Source organism: Euprymna scolopes, chromosome 20, assembly GCF_053919585.1.
Source record: "Euprymna scolopes isolate OS-2025 chromosome 20, ASM5391958v1, whole genome shotgun sequence".
In the NCBI taxonomy this organism is placed as follows: Eukaryota; Metazoa; Mollusca; class Cephalopoda; order Sepiida; family Sepiolidae; genus Euprymna; species Euprymna scolopes.
In genome coordinates this window covers 31,603,656-31,624,253 of record NC_136501.1, presented here as the reverse complement: position 1 = coordinate 31,624,253, position 20,598 = coordinate 31,603,656, and the positions used below count along the sequence as shown (strand labels likewise).

The 20,598-nt window shown below is 28.1% G+C and overlaps 1 protein-coding gene across 14 annotated transcripts in view; it reads left to right on the top strand.

The window, feature by feature from the left end:
- The window catches only part of LOC145241382 (proto-oncogene vav-like), a 347,285-nt gene that overhangs the window by 298,629 nt on the left and 28,058 nt on the right, over positions 1-20,598 (top strand). For 12 of the 14 annotated variants that reach the window (XM_080104290.1, XM_080104285.1, XM_080104293.1 and 9 more), the window contains 4 exons: positions 1,335-1,373; positions 2,967-3,088; positions 4,533-4,595; positions 14,676-14,815. In XM_080104290.1, coding sequence (XP_079960416.1) covers positions 1,335-1,373; positions 2,967-3,088; positions 4,533-4,595; positions 14,676-14,815 — 364 coding nt within the window. Of the gene's footprint in view, positions 1-1,334; positions 1,374-2,966; positions 3,089-4,532; positions 4,596-14,502; positions 14,625-14,675; positions 14,816-20,598 lie in introns of all 14 variants that reach the window. The other 2 variants (XM_080104292.1, XM_080104297.1) reach the window with 1 other exon arrangement.

Sequence of the window (20,598 nt, the reverse complement as noted above, 5' to 3'; positions counted from 1 at the left end):
TATCTTGAATGTCAAAATATCAAGATTAGGTTACTCTCTTTCATTGGTTACTTTCATCTTTTATAGACTGAGTAATCTATTCTGAGTGAGTGCCAGGGTCTTCCACTATATCAGAATGTAATGTAAACAGACATTTCACACATCTCCTTACATAGTCTCCTGTAAATATGGTCCCAAATCGTAGCTGCCTGATGTCCAAGTGGCAGTATGCCTTTAAGGTGAAATTGAGTAAAAAGAGATGGGAGGGGGGGGGGAGTTTCGACTGATGTAACCTCCAATTTTCTACCAAACTCTGGAATCCGTATGGAATTTCAACCGGAACCATTTATTCAATCCATGAAAATAGATTTTTGTTGTTTCATAAGCCATGATTGGGTAGAAATCTGGACCTTTACTGCAGCATATAAAATGCTGAATAATAATCAGTTCTTAAGTGACAGTTTTCTGGAAATTGATGGTTCAATTCTCAGTACAGGTGGTATAAAGAATTTAGATTTTTACACAGTAATGCTTGACAGAAAGCAAGAATAATTTATCTCCGTTGATTGAATAAATGGTTCAGTTAGAAATTCCATACAGATTCCAGAGTTTGGCAAAACATACCTTAAGAGTTAGATCGGCTAAAATGTTGTGAGATGATGCAAACGGTGATCCAAATGATAACTTATTAATCTTTATCTAAAAAATTTTTTATTCATATCATTAAAATTATTTAGATTACTGTCCTCATGCTGAGTATTATTTTCACAACATTTCAGTTGATATAACCTCTAACATTGGCAAGGGTAGTAGATAAAGTACTTGGTAAAATCTTAGTTGTAATTTAGTCTTCTGTAGGTGGAAGGTTCAATCCTCAGTGTGGGCGACTCTCAAAAATACAATTGCGAATTACTTATGACTTCTATCCAGTCATATCTGACATGCTACGTCTGTGGATTGAAAAAAGGGTTCTGTTCAAAATTTCATGTAGATTCCGGAGTTTGATAGAAAAATTCCCTGAGTTCAATAAGATGCACCTAATGGAGATTGGAGGTTACATCAACCGAAATATTGTGAAAATAATTCAAGATGAGAACAATAGTTTGAATAATTTAAATAATAGGAATTCTCAATCCTCATTTCAAAATTCAGAAATTTCTTTATTTGAATAAAAATTGTAGAAGTTTAACAAAAAGAAAAAAAAATATATGATTAATAGGTTTTCATTGTTAAATAATATGCAAACAAATTCTTTTCTTCATTTTTTTTTTTATTTTGAGATCAGTAATAAAATTACCTGTTGTATATCCTTCACAATATTGTATATATATTCAATATCCTGCTTCTTCTTTCAGTTCCTCCAATACCTCCCAGAATTGTGGAATATGCACTTTGTAAGTAATTTCACCTTTTATTAAAAGACTAACAGAACTACCTGGTGTTGCCCAGGAAAAAAATGTCACATATTTCTATTAAAACTTTTATCTCTTTCTATGTCTTTCTATCCTTTGCCATCTCTTGTTTTCGATTCACACTTCCTACACCTTTTTTCTCCTCTTCCAAGCCCTTTTCCCTCTCTAGACATGCACACAAACACAGACAACACTGTTTTATAGATTCATTGAGGAACAAATAAGTATAAGAGAATTAACTCTGTGATTTAAAAAAAAGGAGTTACTTCCCTTTAGTTTGTGCATAATCTGCACCAGTTTATATATAAATTGTTTTGTTTTTTTTAATTTAAAGATATTATTTATCCAGGGCAAGACTGATCAAGAATATATCAACCTTGTGGGTATTTTTTTTTTTTTTTAGTTTTAACTGGACATATAAACATACACACATACAACTACCTTTTATATTATAGATAAAACAAAAAGATATTTTGTATGTGTGTTTGTATATGTATGAATATGTATTAGAAAAGTTTCTATATTTTAGTACATAGATGAAAAAGAAGTATGCGTACATGTTCAGAGGCAAAAAATTATTTAAATTTTTATTGAACTAAGATTTTTTTTTATTACAAATTTTTCTTCAATAAAATTTCTGAACAATTTTTCTTCTGAATAATAAAAAAATATATATTTTGCTTCTGAAGTTTTTATATTTTTCACCTTACTATAATTTTGTCTTTTCGCTATTCATTTATATTTCTCATATTTTTTGCACATATATATTAGTTAGTCAGCCAAAAAATTACATTGTCTTTATTTCCAATTCTTTTTAACATTTTCGATGTGAAATGTAAATATGGATTAAAAATGAGATATCCTTTTTAATAAAATCTTTGAAAAGCATATATTTTTTCTTTGCTTTTCATAATTTTTAATGATTTAGGTCATTTCTTTATTATTATAAACTATAAATACTGTATATATCTTCAAATGTCCGATAAGAGAATGCTTCTTCAAACAATATATGTACTGACATGAGTACAACTAGTATTTCTCACCAGCTTTCATGTACTTGTCTTCCCCTAACAGCTCCATTTACCAACATCTAGTTGCTCATGACATTCAGAAACATTAATACTTGTTATCTCCAATTGCAACCTGGGAATCCCCATCATTGAAGATTCATTCATTCGAGCAAACAAACTCACTATCAACTAAACTTATACAAAAGAATATAATTTGACCCCCCCCCCAAAAAAAAAAAAAAAAAAAAAACTTCTTACATCAATTAATGATCCAAAAGGCTGACCTGATTTACTGAATAAGTCTAAATGTCTAACCTACATGACAAAAAAAAAAAACAAATCCAAATTGCAGAACTCAGCATTAGATTAAAAAAAAAAGTTGATATGCTATAAACCCAAACCTAACAAAATTTTGGAGATCAAACAAAGTGTGAATAACAAAACAATTTTCTTTTCTTGTCTGAAAGTTTTCAACATTTTTCTAAGGATTGTAAAGTTGACGTGAATTACAATCAACCATGCAAAAATATGTATAAACTTGCTTCTGGTTCTTCCTTTCTAATAGGTAAGGTTCGTTCATTAGAAGATTACAGAGGGATCCCGCCACCACCAAATGATCGGATACCTTTAAAATTTGAAACTGAACAAGTTATTGAATTGTTACAGAAATTAGATGATTGGTGTAGGGTAAGTTTCATCATTTTTATTTGAAATTCTATGAATAATTTTTATTTGAAATTCTATGAATAGGGAACTACCAAAAAAAAATAAAAAGGGAATACATATCTTTTTTTAAGATTTTGAAAATTTAATTCAGAAACAACTAATTTATTGTGAACTTTTATAACAAGATTACTTTAACTTTTTAATTTTTTTCCATAAAAGATGAGATAAAAAATTTGTTACTAATTTAATGTGTGGCATTATCATTTTTTCATCATTTATATTACCTCATGCTGAGGTTAAACATTTTGTGAATGAATTTTAACGTCTCCTGTTTTTTGCCGTTTCGCTTTTGCTAACCGTTTTGATCAAGTTGCCGTCAACTGATTGTACAAGTTGAGATGTCATTCTGTGAGGCAATTTCTTATGGAAGATTTTTGCAATAAAACCAGAATTTTCTCCATTCAGTGCAGTATACTCAGGATCATGACATTTTCATCGACCACGTCTCACAGCCATATAAGAGTACAGATCGTATATGGGTGTTGCATGCTGTCTCCTTGACATATGATAGGATCCCTGTGTTTTGTAAAATTTTCAACACCTATCTTAAGACTGTGTGCGGCGGATATACTTATAGTTATATCAGTTCACTATATTATAAAAAAATAAAATTATGTGATGAGTGTTTCATTTTTCTTTTAATTATGTGATGAATGTTTTGTTTTTCTTTTAATTCCATGTTTTCGGATTTACTATTTATGAATGATCAATTTAGGCATGGCAAAGTATGGCTGCTATCTAATTCTCTGTTCAAAGAACCTCACCTTGTTCAAACAAACTCTGATTTCTATCATCGTTCAGGTGATCTGGGCCTGTCAGTGCAAATTATAAATATTTCTTGCAGTATTATTGAAATAATCAATAATACAAATTTAGTCACAACTTTCAGCGGAGTGTTTATTTTTTTATTTTTAGGTGTATACCTAAAAATAGAATTAACAAACATGTTTTTCCTTTTCATCACCTGAATGATGACAAATACAAATTTGCTCAGGGTTTGTTTGAATAGAGAATCAACATCAGTCAGTAGTTGTGCCTCTGTTATGTCTAAATTTCTTGTACATAAATAGTAATAAACTCCAACCTAAAAAATCTTTTAATTTTTTTACTTTTTTCTTTTCACCCTTTTCTTTGGTATTTTCTTTTATCTGGCCGTCACTATTTCTGCCTTACTCATTTGTGATCTCTCTGATTTTAACACTTTTTTCTCTCTTAGCATTTATACATATGTGAGAAGGTATATAAATTGTACCAAAGCATCATATAAACTGAATAAACTTTTGCATAAGATTTAAAAGTTATCTCAAGAAGATAATTGAATCTTTTAGCTTATCTTTTGATTTCTGTAATAATTCCTGCAATTCCACAAATCTCATATTGATGAACTTTTTTTTTATTCATATAGGGTCGGTTACATACTGATGAAGGATGGTTTCCGTCGCGTTTAGTTCGAGATATTCCAACTCCAGTGAGTATTAATTGCCAGGAATTAGTATTTATTGTTACCAGGAAAACATCTTAAATATATAGTCAAGTTTTAAAATATCCATTTAAATTTCAGGCTCTTTTGGTCCTGATGTTAATAATCAGAAAATGTTAGTTTTTTTTTGTGTTGTTTGTTTGATATTGTTTTCTTAAAATTATTTCTTTTTTTTCACAAAATTTGACATGATGTTACGATTAGAAAATTAAGTCTTGATTTCTTTTTGGAAAACACTGGATTGTCTATTCATAGGAAGCTAAATTGTCCTAAAAAAGGGGGCAATTTTCGGTGCTTGTGTAGATTGGTGATCCTTTAAACCAACGCATTTCAGATGAAAACATTACCTACTCATGTGTCATGTTGAAATTTGTATAAATTCAAAAATTTATGAAAAATGATCCGGTAAAAAAATATTTACAAATAAGAATAGAATTTATTGAATTATCAAGTTTTTCTATATGTTTCAATGTGGAAGAGTTATGCAACCAATTCAGTCTGACAAACTGGCTTATCTCCCTTGATTTAAATTGACTTGCCAGAATGTTATTGTTTGATTCTTTTTTTTACTAAAAATACATTTAGCACAGCTTCTACTTTGATCATCTTTCAGAATTTTGGGAATTTATACTAATTTCGACATGATGCGGAAGTAATGTTTTCACCTGAAATGCATTGGTTTAAGAGATCACTAATGTACACATGTACTCAAGTTTTTGAAATATATGTAAAACAAGACAGAAAAAGTTTTCTTAAATTTTTTTTCAAGATCCAGCAAAAGCTAAATGCTTATTTATATGAATCCTGTATTGTTGATTCCAGAAAATTCCTGTTGGCCAATAGCATTGAAGTTTATTACTTAAGTTAGCCAAAATAAAATTTATTTTCTTTATAAAAAAATATCTTTAAAAAACAAAAAAATAAGTACACGAAAATCTTTTATCCTGTAATCCACAAAAAGTAGTAGTCAATGATTATTTTATTAATTACTTTTTTTTCTCCACTTTTACAGGATTCAGGTATTGCTAACTCCAGATAAACACTGGTTTGTTCTCTGATAATACCTGCAACCCTTCAATTGATAAAAATGAAAATTTTGGAATCAGAGTTAAAAATCCATTCATTTATATTTTCGATGATTGTACCTATATTTAAAAAAAAAAAATAAAAAAAAAATATTGTGTATGTACTCATGACAATGTAAAGATAATATTCTGAAATTCACATAAATTAAGTAGTTATATTTTTATAAAGAAAATCATTTTTAAATGATTTTAAGCAATTAAGGAGAAATCATAGACATTATGAGGATTTTCATGAACATCGCAAGTTTCAATTATTTTGGAGTTATCTGTCCTTGTTTCATGATGATGATGATGCATGACAGTCCCTTTTGCTTGGTTATAAAATTTAATTTTCTTAAAAATGAAACTACTTGATAGATTTACATGATTTATGATTTTCGTTCCATGACAGCTACGTACATCATAAAGATTTTTTATTATTTTTTTGTTTTTAATATAAAATGAGAACTATATTTTCTTCTAAATCTATCAAAATTTGTGATCAATAATCACATCATTCAACTCCTGATTATCACAAATATAGTCTGGTCATCATACATATTGATTCAAATGATTGAAATTAAGTTATTATTTAAATTGATTAAATTATTGAATAAATTGATTAAAATTAAGTTATTGTATAAATTGATTAAAATTAAGTTATTGTATAAATTGATTAAAATTAAATTATTGTATAAATTGATTAAAATTAAATTATTGTATAAATTGATTAAAATTAAATTATTTGAGTAAAATGATTAAAATGTACAAAAGTCTTAAAATGTCATTTCAAGCAAATATTTAAAAGCTCATTGATCGTTGTACTGTATTTTTTTTAGGGGGGGGGGTATTTTTAATTTTGTGTGGACTCCTCCATAATTCGATCTATACTTTTAGTATGAAACTAGGTTTGACCAAGACAAAAAAAAAAAATCTAAAATTCAGTTCTTGTCCAGAATTACTCATTATTTAAAAAAAACAGGATTAAAGCAAAATTTGTATGATGTATGTACCCATGATGAAACGAAAATATCATTTTCCAAAAATTACATAAATTAATAAAGTAGTTTTATTTTCATAAACAAAATCATTTTTAAGTGATTAATAGGAGTTCACAAGCATTAAAACATAAATCTTAGAAGTTTGAATTAAGTTATTTCCCTTTGTTTTTATTTTGGATTGATTTCAAAATAGCGGACAAGATAGCCATTCTTCTGTTATCTATAAAATTTGATGTCCTTATTTAGAAATAAAACTACTTGATCAATTTACATGATTTTTGGAGTATACTTTTCATTTAGTCATGGGTACATACATCATAAAGATTTTGCTTTAATTTTGTTTTTTAAAATATGAAAGAATTCTGAACCAGAACCTAAAATTCTACATCATTAGATTCTCTAAAAATTTATAGAATATTTTTAGGCAACATCAAAAATTTTTCAAGCACCACATGCCTCTAGGATTGAAAAGAATACCTTGAACTGTATGTTTTCTTCTTGATTGTTGTTTCAAAAATAGCTAATCAGTAACGATTGGGAAATGAATCATATACCAGTTATAAACAAATAATATTTAATATTCAACTAGTAATGATTGCAACAGGATCAAACATGTTTTTTGTCTTTTTGTAATACATTTGATTTATTTGATTGTAAGCTTTTATCTTTCTACTTTGTATAAATTATTACAAACATTTAATTGACTGTTTAGTATTACGAATATTTAATTGACTGTTTAGTATTACGAATATTTAATTGACTGTTTAGTAGTACGAATATTTAATTGACTGTTTAGTATTACGAATATTTAATTGACTGTGTAGTATTATGGATATTTAATTGACTGTTTAGTATTACGGATATTTAATTGACTGTTTAGTATTATGGATATTTAATTGACTGTTTAGTATTACGGATATTTAATTGACTGTTTAGTATTACGGATATTTAATTGACTGTTTAGTATTACGAATATTTAATTGACTGTTTAGTATTACGAATATTTAATTGACTGTTTAGTAGTACGAATATCTAATTGACTGTTTCATATTACGAATATCTAATTGACTGTTTCATATTACGAATATCTAATTGACTGTTTCATATTACGAATATCTAATTGACTGTTTCATATTACGAATATCTAATTGACTGTTTCATATTACAAATATCTAATTGACTGTTTCATATTACAAATATCTAATTGACTGTTTCATATTACAAATATCTAATTGACTGTTTCATATGACAAATATTTAATTGACTGTTTCATATGACAAATATTTAATTGACTGTTTCATATGACAAATATCTAATTGACTGTTTCATATGACAAATATTTAATTGACTGTTTCATATGACAAATATCTAATTGACTGTTTCATATGACAAATATTTAATTGACTGTTTCATATGACAAATATTTAATTGACTGTTTCATATGACAAATATTTAATTGACTGTTTCATATGACAAATATTTAATTGACTGTTTCATATGACAAATATTTAATTGACTGTTTCATATGACAAATATTTAATTGACTGTTTCATATGACAAATATCTAATTGACTGTTTCATATTACAAATATTTAATTGACTGTTTCATATGACAAATATTTAATTGACTGTTTCATATGACAAATATTTAATTGACTGTTTCATATGACAAATATTTAATTGACTGTTTCATATGACAAATATTTAATTGACTGTTTCATATGACAAATATCTAATTGACTGTTTCATATGACAAATATTTAATTGACTGTTTCATATGACAAATATTTAATTGACTGTTTCATACGACAAATATCTAATTGACTGTTTCATATTACGAATATCTAATTGACTGTTTCATATTACGAATATCTAATTGACTGTTTCATATTACGAATATCTAATTGACTGTTTCATATTACGAATATCTAATTGACTGTTTCATATTACGAATATCTAATTGACTGTTTCATATTACGAATATCTAATTGACTGTTTCATATTACAAATATTTAATTGACTGTTTCATATGACAAATATTTAATTGACTGTTTCATATGACAAATATTTAATTGACTGTTTCATATGACAAATATTTAATTGACTGTTTCATATGACAAATATCTAATTGACTGTTTCATATGACAAATATCTAATTGACTGTTTAGTATTAAATATATTTTACTGTTTTGTGTTACAAATCTTTAATTCATTGTCATATATATTTTTCTGATAACTTGTATTTTATTTTTGTTTACACTGATAAAAATGTGAATATTTATTTTTACTTTAGATTGAACTTGTCCATTGCTGCTAAACACGCACGACCCTTTTGTATTATCAGTGGATTATTATTTATTTATTTTTTTGTGTCTCCATTTAGAGAATCAGGTTTTGTGTGCAATTCATTTAGCCTTTTCCCCATAAAGATTTGGTATTTCCTAAGAAAGTGGCATCCAAAGCATGATTATTAACAACTACTGACTGCTAACTTAACATATCAGATACTTATAGCCTTATACAATGAAAGATATTTATTAAACGTAACAGTCTCAAAACCAAAATACTAAAATATGAGTAGTGTGAATAAATTATTTGAATATGAATGTAAATGATAATTGAAGATCTCTAAAGAAAATCAAATGATATGCAAAAATAAAAGATTTCAGTGTAGAGGATTAGAACAAGAGTCTAAAGAGCAGAGTATATTTTAATGTATTAGTAAATTCATTGATACAATTAAAATAAAAGAAAGCAGTGCTGGTTGTAATGTAGATATATAAAAGGCCCGATAGGCATATATGTCCTAGAGCTATTTTAATATTGAGTAAGATGATTGATAATTTATAATTAAAATTAAAAATTAAAAATCTGTTTCATATGGAAGAACAAACAAAATTAATATATATATATATATGTATGTATGTTTAATAGTGTATTTATGTTGTTCCGGTTTACAATGCATTCCCATGGGACAGTTAGACACCAAACCGTTTTTTAATGTGGAGAAAAGAAACAAAAATAAAACTTGTCTCAGTTATGAAGGATTGCTCCTCCACTGAGAGAGAACAAGAAATTGAAGTGGAGCATCTGAAGAACAGATACTACACTTTGAGAGATTAAATTCTTTATTCAGGCTAAAATTACAATGTAAGTTCCAACTGAACAAAAAAACTTAGGCCCAAGGCCAACTCAAAAGGGGGGAAAAATGGGGGTCGTTGGTCATCCTTGTCACTCCAGAACTAAACAAAAGTTTCTCTTAGCTAGTATCTTCTTTCACCATAATACTGCATTCACCCTTTCGTACTGGGTGACGCCCTACTTAGAACCCAATTGTTTAAAACATTTCTTATTTATGTGTAAAAGCAAAAAGATAACAATAATGATGATACAATAATTCATTTGTGTCGAGAGCTGGGGAAGAAAAAAAAATACAAAAGTGGTTAGTAGGACCCTCCCAACCCCGTCTAGTTGATAGACCGTCTGTTCCACTTCAGTTTGTAAAGGAACCTGAGCTCCTGCACTTTGATCTTGGCCAAAAGTGTGTTTATCTTGTTGAAACATAAGCTAGCTTGTATCTGACATATATTAAAAGAATACTGTGACTCCTGGAGTTAAATAACGAAGAAAAATAGCCTTGTAATACGAATGGTAAATTTGAAAGGGCGAAATGCAACAAAGTTGTTCCCTGTAGAGGTTACCGTTTGTTTTGTCGATATATGAGCACTGATAATGACCAATAGAAAACATGGTGAACTTTTTATATATATATATATATATATATATATATATATCAGAGAGGCGGTAGCACTCTCTATATAGGGATGGCCCGTACACGCCTATATACGCCTACAAAACAAAACTATCCAAATCTCAACTAAAAATCAACTTATAAGTTTCAAAAAGCACATATTCTTACAGAGAAGTGTCTTACGAATCCAGCGAGTGTCAGAACGTCGGTTAAAATGTCAAAAGAGAGCAAAAAAAAAAAGGGTACAAAAATGGCCAATTGTTCTTCTTTCTTCTTTCTTCTTCCTTTTGAGACGATGTATCTCGGTGTACGAACGGTCTCTGACAACAGTTCAAGCATCAATCGACTGCTCTTTACACGGAGAAGTGCAGTGACCCATCGCTTTTTAGCTAACTCCATAATTAAATAAGATTACGTGTAATAACAAGTTTTAAACACTATATACCCAATGTAGACAGACCACTTCGAACACGGAACTTCTCTCAAAAGGAACAGCTCCAAATAATACACCGGATACTCACAGACGTTCCAGTTTGCCAGTGGCCTATATTTCTTCGACGCTGAATATTTGAGGTGAACGTTAAGGTTTTTTCTTTAAACAGTAACCCACCAGCGTTAATGAAACCACAAAATCTTTATCTCAGTTGATCAAAATTGTTATAAGAGTAACCTATCAGCAAGTACGATGTCAAAAAACAATGTTATAAAAACAAATAATTCTTCAGATTTTGGACTGTAAAATATGTACAAAATGTCAATGCTGTGACCAGGATTCGAACCTAAGTTAGCACGGCCACAACGTGGGGTCCTAACCTAACGATCATGGCTAACACTGACATCTGTCGCTCTTGGCAGAAAGACACATGACTACTGTCAAACTATTGAAAAATAAGGAGGAAACTTGAAATTCTCACGCATGCGCAAAAATACACTATAGCAACCCTTGTTAAATGCAGCTGAATCTCTTCGCATGCTAAGAAAAGTAGATCAGACCAGTTCTTCTAAGAACTCACCAAACGCCAAAGGAAATAAGTTAAATTAACCGCAAAAGAAACTGCAAGAAAGTCAAGAAAAATTTAATAGTGAAGGTATGAACATTTTAGAACTTTATAATACTCTAACTGTTTTATCAGAGAGGCGGTACCACTCTCTATGTAATATAGAACCGATGGAGGACCAAGAGGCAACTCCTAAGGCCCAAAACCCAAAGACCTAAAACCCAGCAGGAAGCGACCTGCTACTAATGGAGGCGGCAATGAGCCGCCTCCTAAAAAAGACAATACTATCATGAATGTAAGTTTAAAAATAAGACTGTAAGTAAAAATACTAATTAACAAGAATAAAAAAGCATTGGAAATGCAAAAGGATATAGGGATGGTATGCCAAAAAGTATACAAACAAGATAGCTATGAATGGCTAGGCACATGGAAATAGAATTGCATCCAAAGTATAGCCCTATAGCTTTTTACAACTATAATGATGGCACGGAATGAAGATTGGAGAAAAGCTATAGAGCTATACTTTGGATGCAATTCTATTTCCATGTGCCTAGCCATTCATAGCTATCTTGTTTGTATACTTTTTGGCATACCATCCCTATATCCTTTTGCATTTCCAATGCTTTTTTATTCTTGTATATATATATGGGCTGAAACAATTGTTTGCTCTAATGAATAATAAAGATTTTTGATGGATTCTTAATGAGTTTTCTTTGATATATTAAAAGCAGTCAGTAAAATTGTGTATATGTATGTATGTATGTATGTATGTGTGTGTGTGTGTGTGTGTGTATATATATATATATATATATATATATATTAAAATACTGAATATGCATGGGAAGAGTTACATGGTATATGCGGACAGATACACCGGCTGGATTGAAGTTGTCTCGCTACCATCAGAGAAGTCTGTAGCAGTATGCGATGCATTGAGGGGTTGTTTCTGCATGTATGATGCACCAGAAGAGATATCATCCAACTCACTGCAGTATAAATCATTCGTGGGAGACTGGGGGCGTAAAGAGACGTATATTGTGTGCACATGATTTCTAAAGCATTGGTCGGGCTGAACTGGCCATAAAAGCAACTAAAAGAATGCTCATAGACTGCATTGATGGCTACATCCACCTATGCCACAATCAGGCAGCACAAACAATGACTCATAACACTCCCCAGACATTAAGTCCATTTTACATTCACGAGGAGAAAATTTATATTGTCGAAATGTATGTAGATTAATCTGCATTAGGTTTTTCTGGTGTTTATACAATTTCATTTTTTTTTTTAGTTCAATACATTTGAACTTATTTAATTCATATATATATATATATATATATATATATATATATATATATATGGTAAAACTGATAATTAGTAAAAACCTGAAGAGAGTGCTCAATACTATTGCAGAGCAAATATGTGTTTTATTTTTTTATTACCGTTTTATCTGTTTGGTTACATATTTTTTGGATGTTGGACCATGTTTACGATCCAACAGCCTCATCAGACCTTAAAGAACAACCATTTCTACAAGGTCTGACGAGGTTGTTGGATCGTAAACATGGTCCGACATCCGAAACATATAACTAAACAAATAAAACGGTAATAAAAAAAAATAAAAAACATATATATACATATAACTAGGTTAACTCTGTTTAGAATGGTGTTAGAATCTCATTACTTGTGTTTACATTTAAAATACAAGGTATATTTTGATCGCATTTCAAAGCACAATTCACACAGCAACCTGATGATTACAAGCCAGTGTTCATTTCACAATACTTGGACCCAGAGTTCAAATGGTATAGTTATGTAATTCCATACTGACGAATGTTGGAGCACAAAAACGTTTGTGGATTTAAAAAAATATTTATTAAATAATATATGAAATGATATTGAACACGCTATAAAATTTAAGTAAAAAAGCATTACAAAGACTTTTAAAAATGATTGAACAGATATTGATATTTTAATATAAACATTTTTAGTAATAATATAAATAATAAATATATTAATGAAATTAATGTATCATAAAATTGGGTCTATACCAATAATTATAATGCCTCATATTCTTTTAAGAACAAGTGCTTTTGAATATGCTGATTGTTGGTTGAATCAACACCAAATATCCCTGATGATACCAGATCAGGCTTCCTGACTTAATAATATCAACGTTTGGTGCATTTTTTTAAATTTTTTTTAAAAACACAATCATGTTCTGCAAAGCCAAAAACATAAGCAACTATATTTCTCTATTAAACAACCAATTTGAAGATCTAAAACACTTGAAGCATAAAAGCTTTCTTCCAAAATTATTGGATTCAGTATTAAATAACCTGAATAAAAACAAAACAACCAAACTAAACACAATGAATAAATATTTTAGCAGATAAACACTTTTCGAAAATTAAAGGGTTGATATGCCGTAAAATTAAGCAATGAAATCTTTTTAGTACACTTGAACTTCTGCATGTATCTTGACACGTTTCCTTTAAGATTTATAGTAATCTTTCTAACCTGTGTTCCCTCTTCCATGTTGCACCGCAGTGAGATTTTTGGTTCCAAACACTTCTGATATGCAATGACTTTGGCATAGTGTTACTGTTATGATGAGGTGAATGTGCTGTTACAAACAGGAAGTAAAGATCCCATAATTTTGCTTCATCAAAAGAATGGTATTGGTGACATTATAGATGCCTTACACGCCCATCATTTCACGTGGTTCAACTATCTATAGTGTCTATAGTATTTATTTCTCATCTAAAAGAAACAAGCTCTGAAATGTCACATTTTTTTCCTTTTTCTGTTCCTATAATTAAAAATTTAGATAATATTCTAATTTTGGTAAAAACAAAAAAACAAAAAACAAAACAAAAAAAAAAAAACTCTGAAATATCAAGTTTTTCTTTTTATTCGTATAATAAAAAAAACAAAAAACAATATTCTAATTTTGTTTAAAAAGAAAAAAAAAAGAATAAAATAGGAATTATTTTTTTTATTAAATTGGTCTGTTCTTTTGCCATCTTTACTGACCTGTTCTAGTACTTACATGTGTTGTGCTAATGTTTCTGTTTCCAGTCAAAGGTAGTGTGTTATGAAAAAGCATTTCCGCAGAGACCTGAGGAGAAAGGTCATCCACCGAAATATGTGAATGGCATAAACACCTCAGACCAAATGAAGACTTTAACGTCATACCCTTGGTATGTATGCATATGATATTCGAAATGTGCATCTGCTTATTTCTTTTTCAGGACCATCTTCGGAAGAGTTCGTATACAGAGAATAGACTGAATGGTCATCATCCTACTACCACCACCCTTACTAATACGACAGAGCATGGCAATGACCCACCTGCGCATGTGTCCTCCTCTATTTTAGCTAAATATCCGTGGTATGTACAGCGTTTGTTGGGTAGAATGGTGCAAGCAGAGCAGGTTCTGAAGGACACTCACATCATACGAGATCGATCGTATTGACCAATTTTTTAAAACCCAAATCTCTAGATTTTTTTATTGACTACGGCCATTTTATCAAATATGAGATACAAATTACTCATGCCAAAAGTTGTGTTTTAGTCTTTGACCTTTACTGTGTGTGTGTGTGTGTATATATATATATATATATATATATATTCTGGTTATGTTTAAATTTCATTTAAAAGGATCAAATAAAATTCAAAATTTATTGCTTGAATCAAAGAATAAAATTTAAATTAATGTCCTTAACCCATGGGTTTTCAATGTAAGCACATCTCCCCAGAGGAAATTTTCTAGCACTAGAAACAATTAGATTCACCAACCTGTAGTCTAATTCACTTCAATACTTCGAAGTATATATATATATATATATATATATTATTTCAAAATACTATTATATTATTAAGCTATTTTGATGGCAATATATGTATTATAATTGTTTGATCTTATTAAAAATATTAGATATATTTCTGCTAAATGATACTTTTACAGATCAATTTACTGCATCCTCTGATAAAGAGCAATGTGTGTTTATTTGTATGTGTGCATGTGTGTGAAGATATATGCATGTATGTATGTATGTGTGTGTATATATATATATATATATATATATATATATATATATATATATATATATATATATATATATATATAATGGGACGATTCCATTTATTTTCCTGATTCCAATACAATTACTGATTCCGATTCTATGTAAATTTCTAAATATAGAGTTGTTTTTTGTTGGAAGAGGTGGGAGGTTGGATTACCACAAAAAATCATGTAATATGTACATATATTTTTGCAAATGTAAAAAATATATTTGTGTGTGTGATTTATATATTTTAGTTTTTCTGGTAGTTAAAATCAATAAATAGTTATCATTTCATCATTAAATACGAGCTGTGGAAAATTTAGTTTTAGACTAGAATAAAAAAATAAAAATGATAAAAAGAATTGTTTTCCGATCCTGATACCCCAAAAAGTTCCGATTATTTCTTTATTCTGATTAATTGTCCCAACACTAATATTTATCTCTCTCTGTGTCTGTTTCTCTCTCTCTCTCTCTCTCTCTCTATATATATATATATATATATATATATATATATATATATATGTATGTATGTATGTATGTATATATAATCACACAAAAGTCTGCTCAACAAAGAAGGAAAGGGAAGACGTAAATCAATTTCTGTAATCAGATGTTTTCTTTTTTTTCCTTTCTGCTTTTTATACTGATTTGATTTTTTTAATTTAAAAAAAAATTTTTTTTTTAACTTTCCAGTTTAGGACGTTTTCTTATTTCATTTGCGAACCACATTGCTCAATTTCATTTTGAACTTTGATATCATCCAGCGTAATTTTTTCATGTTAATTCAGCTTCCAATAACGAAAGGAAGATTAATCTATTAAATCCCACTGTCTTCTAAATAAGATTATAAATAATCTCTTTTTAAAATCTGTATAATATATAATAGTAATGTTTACTGCATAACTAGCAGACTGCCTAGTGTTATCCAGTATTAAAATATGCTTAAAAATGATATTTTAATTTATGCAAATTTTGTGAATGGCTTTGCTCCTTACCATAATGTGAAAATTTGTTTTGTCTCTGAATTTCTAAAATATATCACATCTACGCTGTGTTCTAATTATAGGAGAGTCGAAATTTTGATTTCTAAATAAAATAACGTTTTCCTTTCGATTTGTTTATTCTAATTCATTATTGTTTTTAATTTATTCTTTATAATTTTAATTGTCGGTACACAAAATTTCAACTTGATAATAAAACAGTTGCATACCCTTAATAGGTTAAAACAAAGTGTTTTTGTTTTTTTTTCTTTAGTTCAGCAAAAATGATTTTGCATTTTTTTCTATAGTTCAGTCTTTAATTCTATTGAAATTATAAAAAGAAAAAGCATTAGATAGCAAAAATCCAGTTTAAAATAAATAACAGTAGCTCTTTTATTTTTTCTTTAAATCACCAGAAATGATAATTTATATACGAAAAATTAAATTACTGGCATAATTCTATGATTTTATATCAATATTAATGCTGGTGAAAATTTTTTTTAAAAAATATTTTTAACTAAGGCTGTACACTAGTAATTATATAGTTCCCTATAATCTTGTGAAATGTTTTAACATCTCTACTAAAAACGAAGTAGTATTCATTTTAAATATTTTAAGTAATTCGAGATGTACTCACAGTATTAAGAAAATTGAATTTGATGTAATTTTTTGTAGTTTTATCTATATAAATAAAGCAGTAGATGTACGTACATATGTATGTGTGTGTTTTCTAAGTCTTAAACTACTGGTCACATAACACTGAAAAGAACAGGAAATAGTAATCATACACCAAGGAGTGTTTTATAACGAGTAAAATCTTTGTTTGGATTGATGAATAACATGTACAGACATATATCGGCAAGTTGAAATGCAAAATGTTCATGCCAACCTATTTTTATTAGTTTAATGCATTCATAAATTCAATCATAGTCATTAAAAAAAGATTTGATTGATTCTTGAATTTGTCTAATAACCTAATTGTGTTTGCTTATTTGAATTAGTTTGATTTTGGAAACTAAAATACATTTTTCGTTGGTCATCTATGCTCTGTTTATTTGGGAAGGGGGCAGTTAAAATTTCTTGGATACATGAGAATACAGAAATTGCATGAAAGTATTTGTTGCACATTTTAAAATTAATTTAGATTAGAAGTAAGACTAAAAAATAACTGTAAAATAAAGTAAAATAAAAAAAACAATTATGCATAAATTTTGTATAGGTGAGAAACATTCATGCAAAGCGATCGTCTATATATGAATACTGTAGTACCTTTAACGTACGTACGTGTGTCATGGGTTCCAGATTATAAATTATTCAGTTGAGAGACCCTTTTTATTAAAAAGGAGGTTATAAGGTCGTACTATACTATGAACATTAAATTAGTATACAGATACACTAAGTTTATAGTATGTTATCACCTTTTATCCTCTGTTTTAATAAATAGGATCTCCTGATCACCTTAAGATGCAATAGAAAAAAGATGTTACTTTTGAGCCGTATATGAAACTAAAATATACCTTCTTAATCTTCTAGCTAGGATCTAAGGTATAATGATATTGTGAGGTTTCTGTTTGTATCGGGTGTCCATACAATTGAAAAGATGTCACTGACTTCTATAAGGTTATTGAAGACAAACCATAATAACCAGATATATTCTGACACTACATTAACCAAATTACTTGGATAATTACCTTTACAGCTTTAACAAAAGGACTACAATAATATCGTGGGGGTCTCCATTCACGCTGAATGCTTACAGAATGCCCAGCAGCAATATATTGCATATGAAAGATACTGCTGTGGAATTTCCACCGGTCCCACTAGTAAGATATTAATATAGATAAGAAGTGGGAAAAATAACTCAACTAATGTAAGGGAGAGAAGTTAAGCTGCAAAGATTTATTTTCTTTAAAATATTTGATTTATTTGAAATTTTAATTGTTGTAAAAATCTTCCTAACCGGATTTTTTTATTTATTTTTTGTTAATCTATTTAAAATTTTTATTTTATTAATTATTTTTATTTTTTATTTTTTCACAAACAAACTGAAGCCAATGACATTTTGATGTTCTTAAAAGAGTATGCTGGAAATGGGGAGGGGGGCAAAATTATTAGTCAGAATCAAGTATCAATGTTTTTTTTTTGTTTTTTTTTGTTTTTTTTTCGATGCTATTTGGATCTTTAAAATTGTTTATATATGAGGAATTCTGGACAAGAATATAAACTTTGCTAATTAAAACCGATGTACAGATGTTCAGTCATAAGATTATGATATAAAAAAATAGCACAAATTTCTACTCATTAATTATAATCATTTGAATCAGAAATTATAATGTAAAATATTTTTGTTATTCTGATCTGATCCGCATTGATTGTTTGTAGCCAACTGATCCTGCTTTGCTTGTGAAATTGCCCATCTTTTATTTTTTTAAATTTTATTTTGTTATTGTTAAACAATTGCTACGTTTATTACTTATGTATGTTCATTACATTGTTTATTATTGCTGCTTTTCTTATCATTTGCAACATTTATAACAAAGGCGCTTTTCTTCATTTGAAAAAGCAATTAAATACCACTAACTTTCTGTAATTTTTATTTTCTATACAAAAATAATATTGCAATTTTTTCCTACAAATATATAATTACTGTGTGTGTGTGTATATAAATATAAATAAAAGTAGAGTTTATTTATTCAAATTTCATTTAAAAATAATTACTTTTCAAAATAAAAATTTATTGTTTGAACCAAAGAATACAATGTTTAAATTAATTTCCTCAATCCATGGATTTTCAATGTAAGTACATCTCCTCAGTTGAAAAATTATCTTATATAAATATTTCCTTCCAATATTTTGTAAGACTTGAAACCACTAGATTCACTAACCTGTAATCTAATTCCTTTCAATATCTTTAAGTGTGTATATATATATATATATATATATATATATATATATATATATATATATATATATATAAGGTCTAACAAAAGAAATTCCAACTTAATCAACAGAAAACAATGTGAGGCTAAAATAGATTCCAGATGTAAAATACTTTATTTCCAGTTTTGGTTACAATTGCTTTTTTTTGTGAATAGCTTGATTTTTATTTATTTATTTATTTTTTTCTTCTTCACTGAAAAATTATTTTAAATATATATTTTAAAAATGTTTTTCTATTAATTATGAAAACGATTTTAATTAAAAATATTTAATGAAATCGATTTTAATTTGGAAATAGTAAAATAAATTTTGAATATATGTGTGATAAGCAAGTATTAGGATTGTTAAAGAAATTATTTTTATGTAATTTTTAACATAATTAATAAAGTAATTTGCTTATAAAATCTTATTTTTTTAGAATAAATTCAATTTTATTAAATATTAATTTAAATCGATTTTATTAAGTATTTTTTTTTTAAAAAAAGAAGGAAAAACATTTAATATCAGTTCTTCCTAAATAATAAAAAATAATCATAGAAACTGTTTGAATATTTTGGTTTTGTATTGTATTATAAACTTTTATTTTTAACCCAAACTGGAAGTAATAGGAAGTATTTTAGATTCAGAACCTATTTTGTCCTAACACTATTTTCTGCTGACTTGGATTCCTTCCAGTTATGTCAATAAATTTTTCAAGAACTCTTCTGAGAAAAGGGATGTCAACAGGGTATAAATTATAAAGGATCTATTGTTGATTTACCTAGGTAAACAAAATAATGAAAGAATTTGTAAGACTTATAATTTATTTTTATTTTATATATCTTATGTCTAACGATTCAACATATTTTATTTCATGTTATGAAAGTAGATATATTAAATATTTTTTGAGGTGGTACAAAATTATGTCTAAATAAAAGATCAAATTTATTTTTAAACACGATAAATAATAAAATGACTGAAAGGACTAGCTAACCAGTTTAATAACAGAATTAAATTGAAGTTAGGAATTATGATACAATATGGAGAATATAGTGGGGTGGGGAGACAGGTAAAGGAGAATCAAACAGAAACTACATTAAGTCCAAGGTGATTTTCTTTTTGTTTACAAAGAGGTCTCCAAGACTTCCAATATATATTTCACTTGAACATTCTAGAAACTATTTACATTGTAAATAATTTCTAGAAT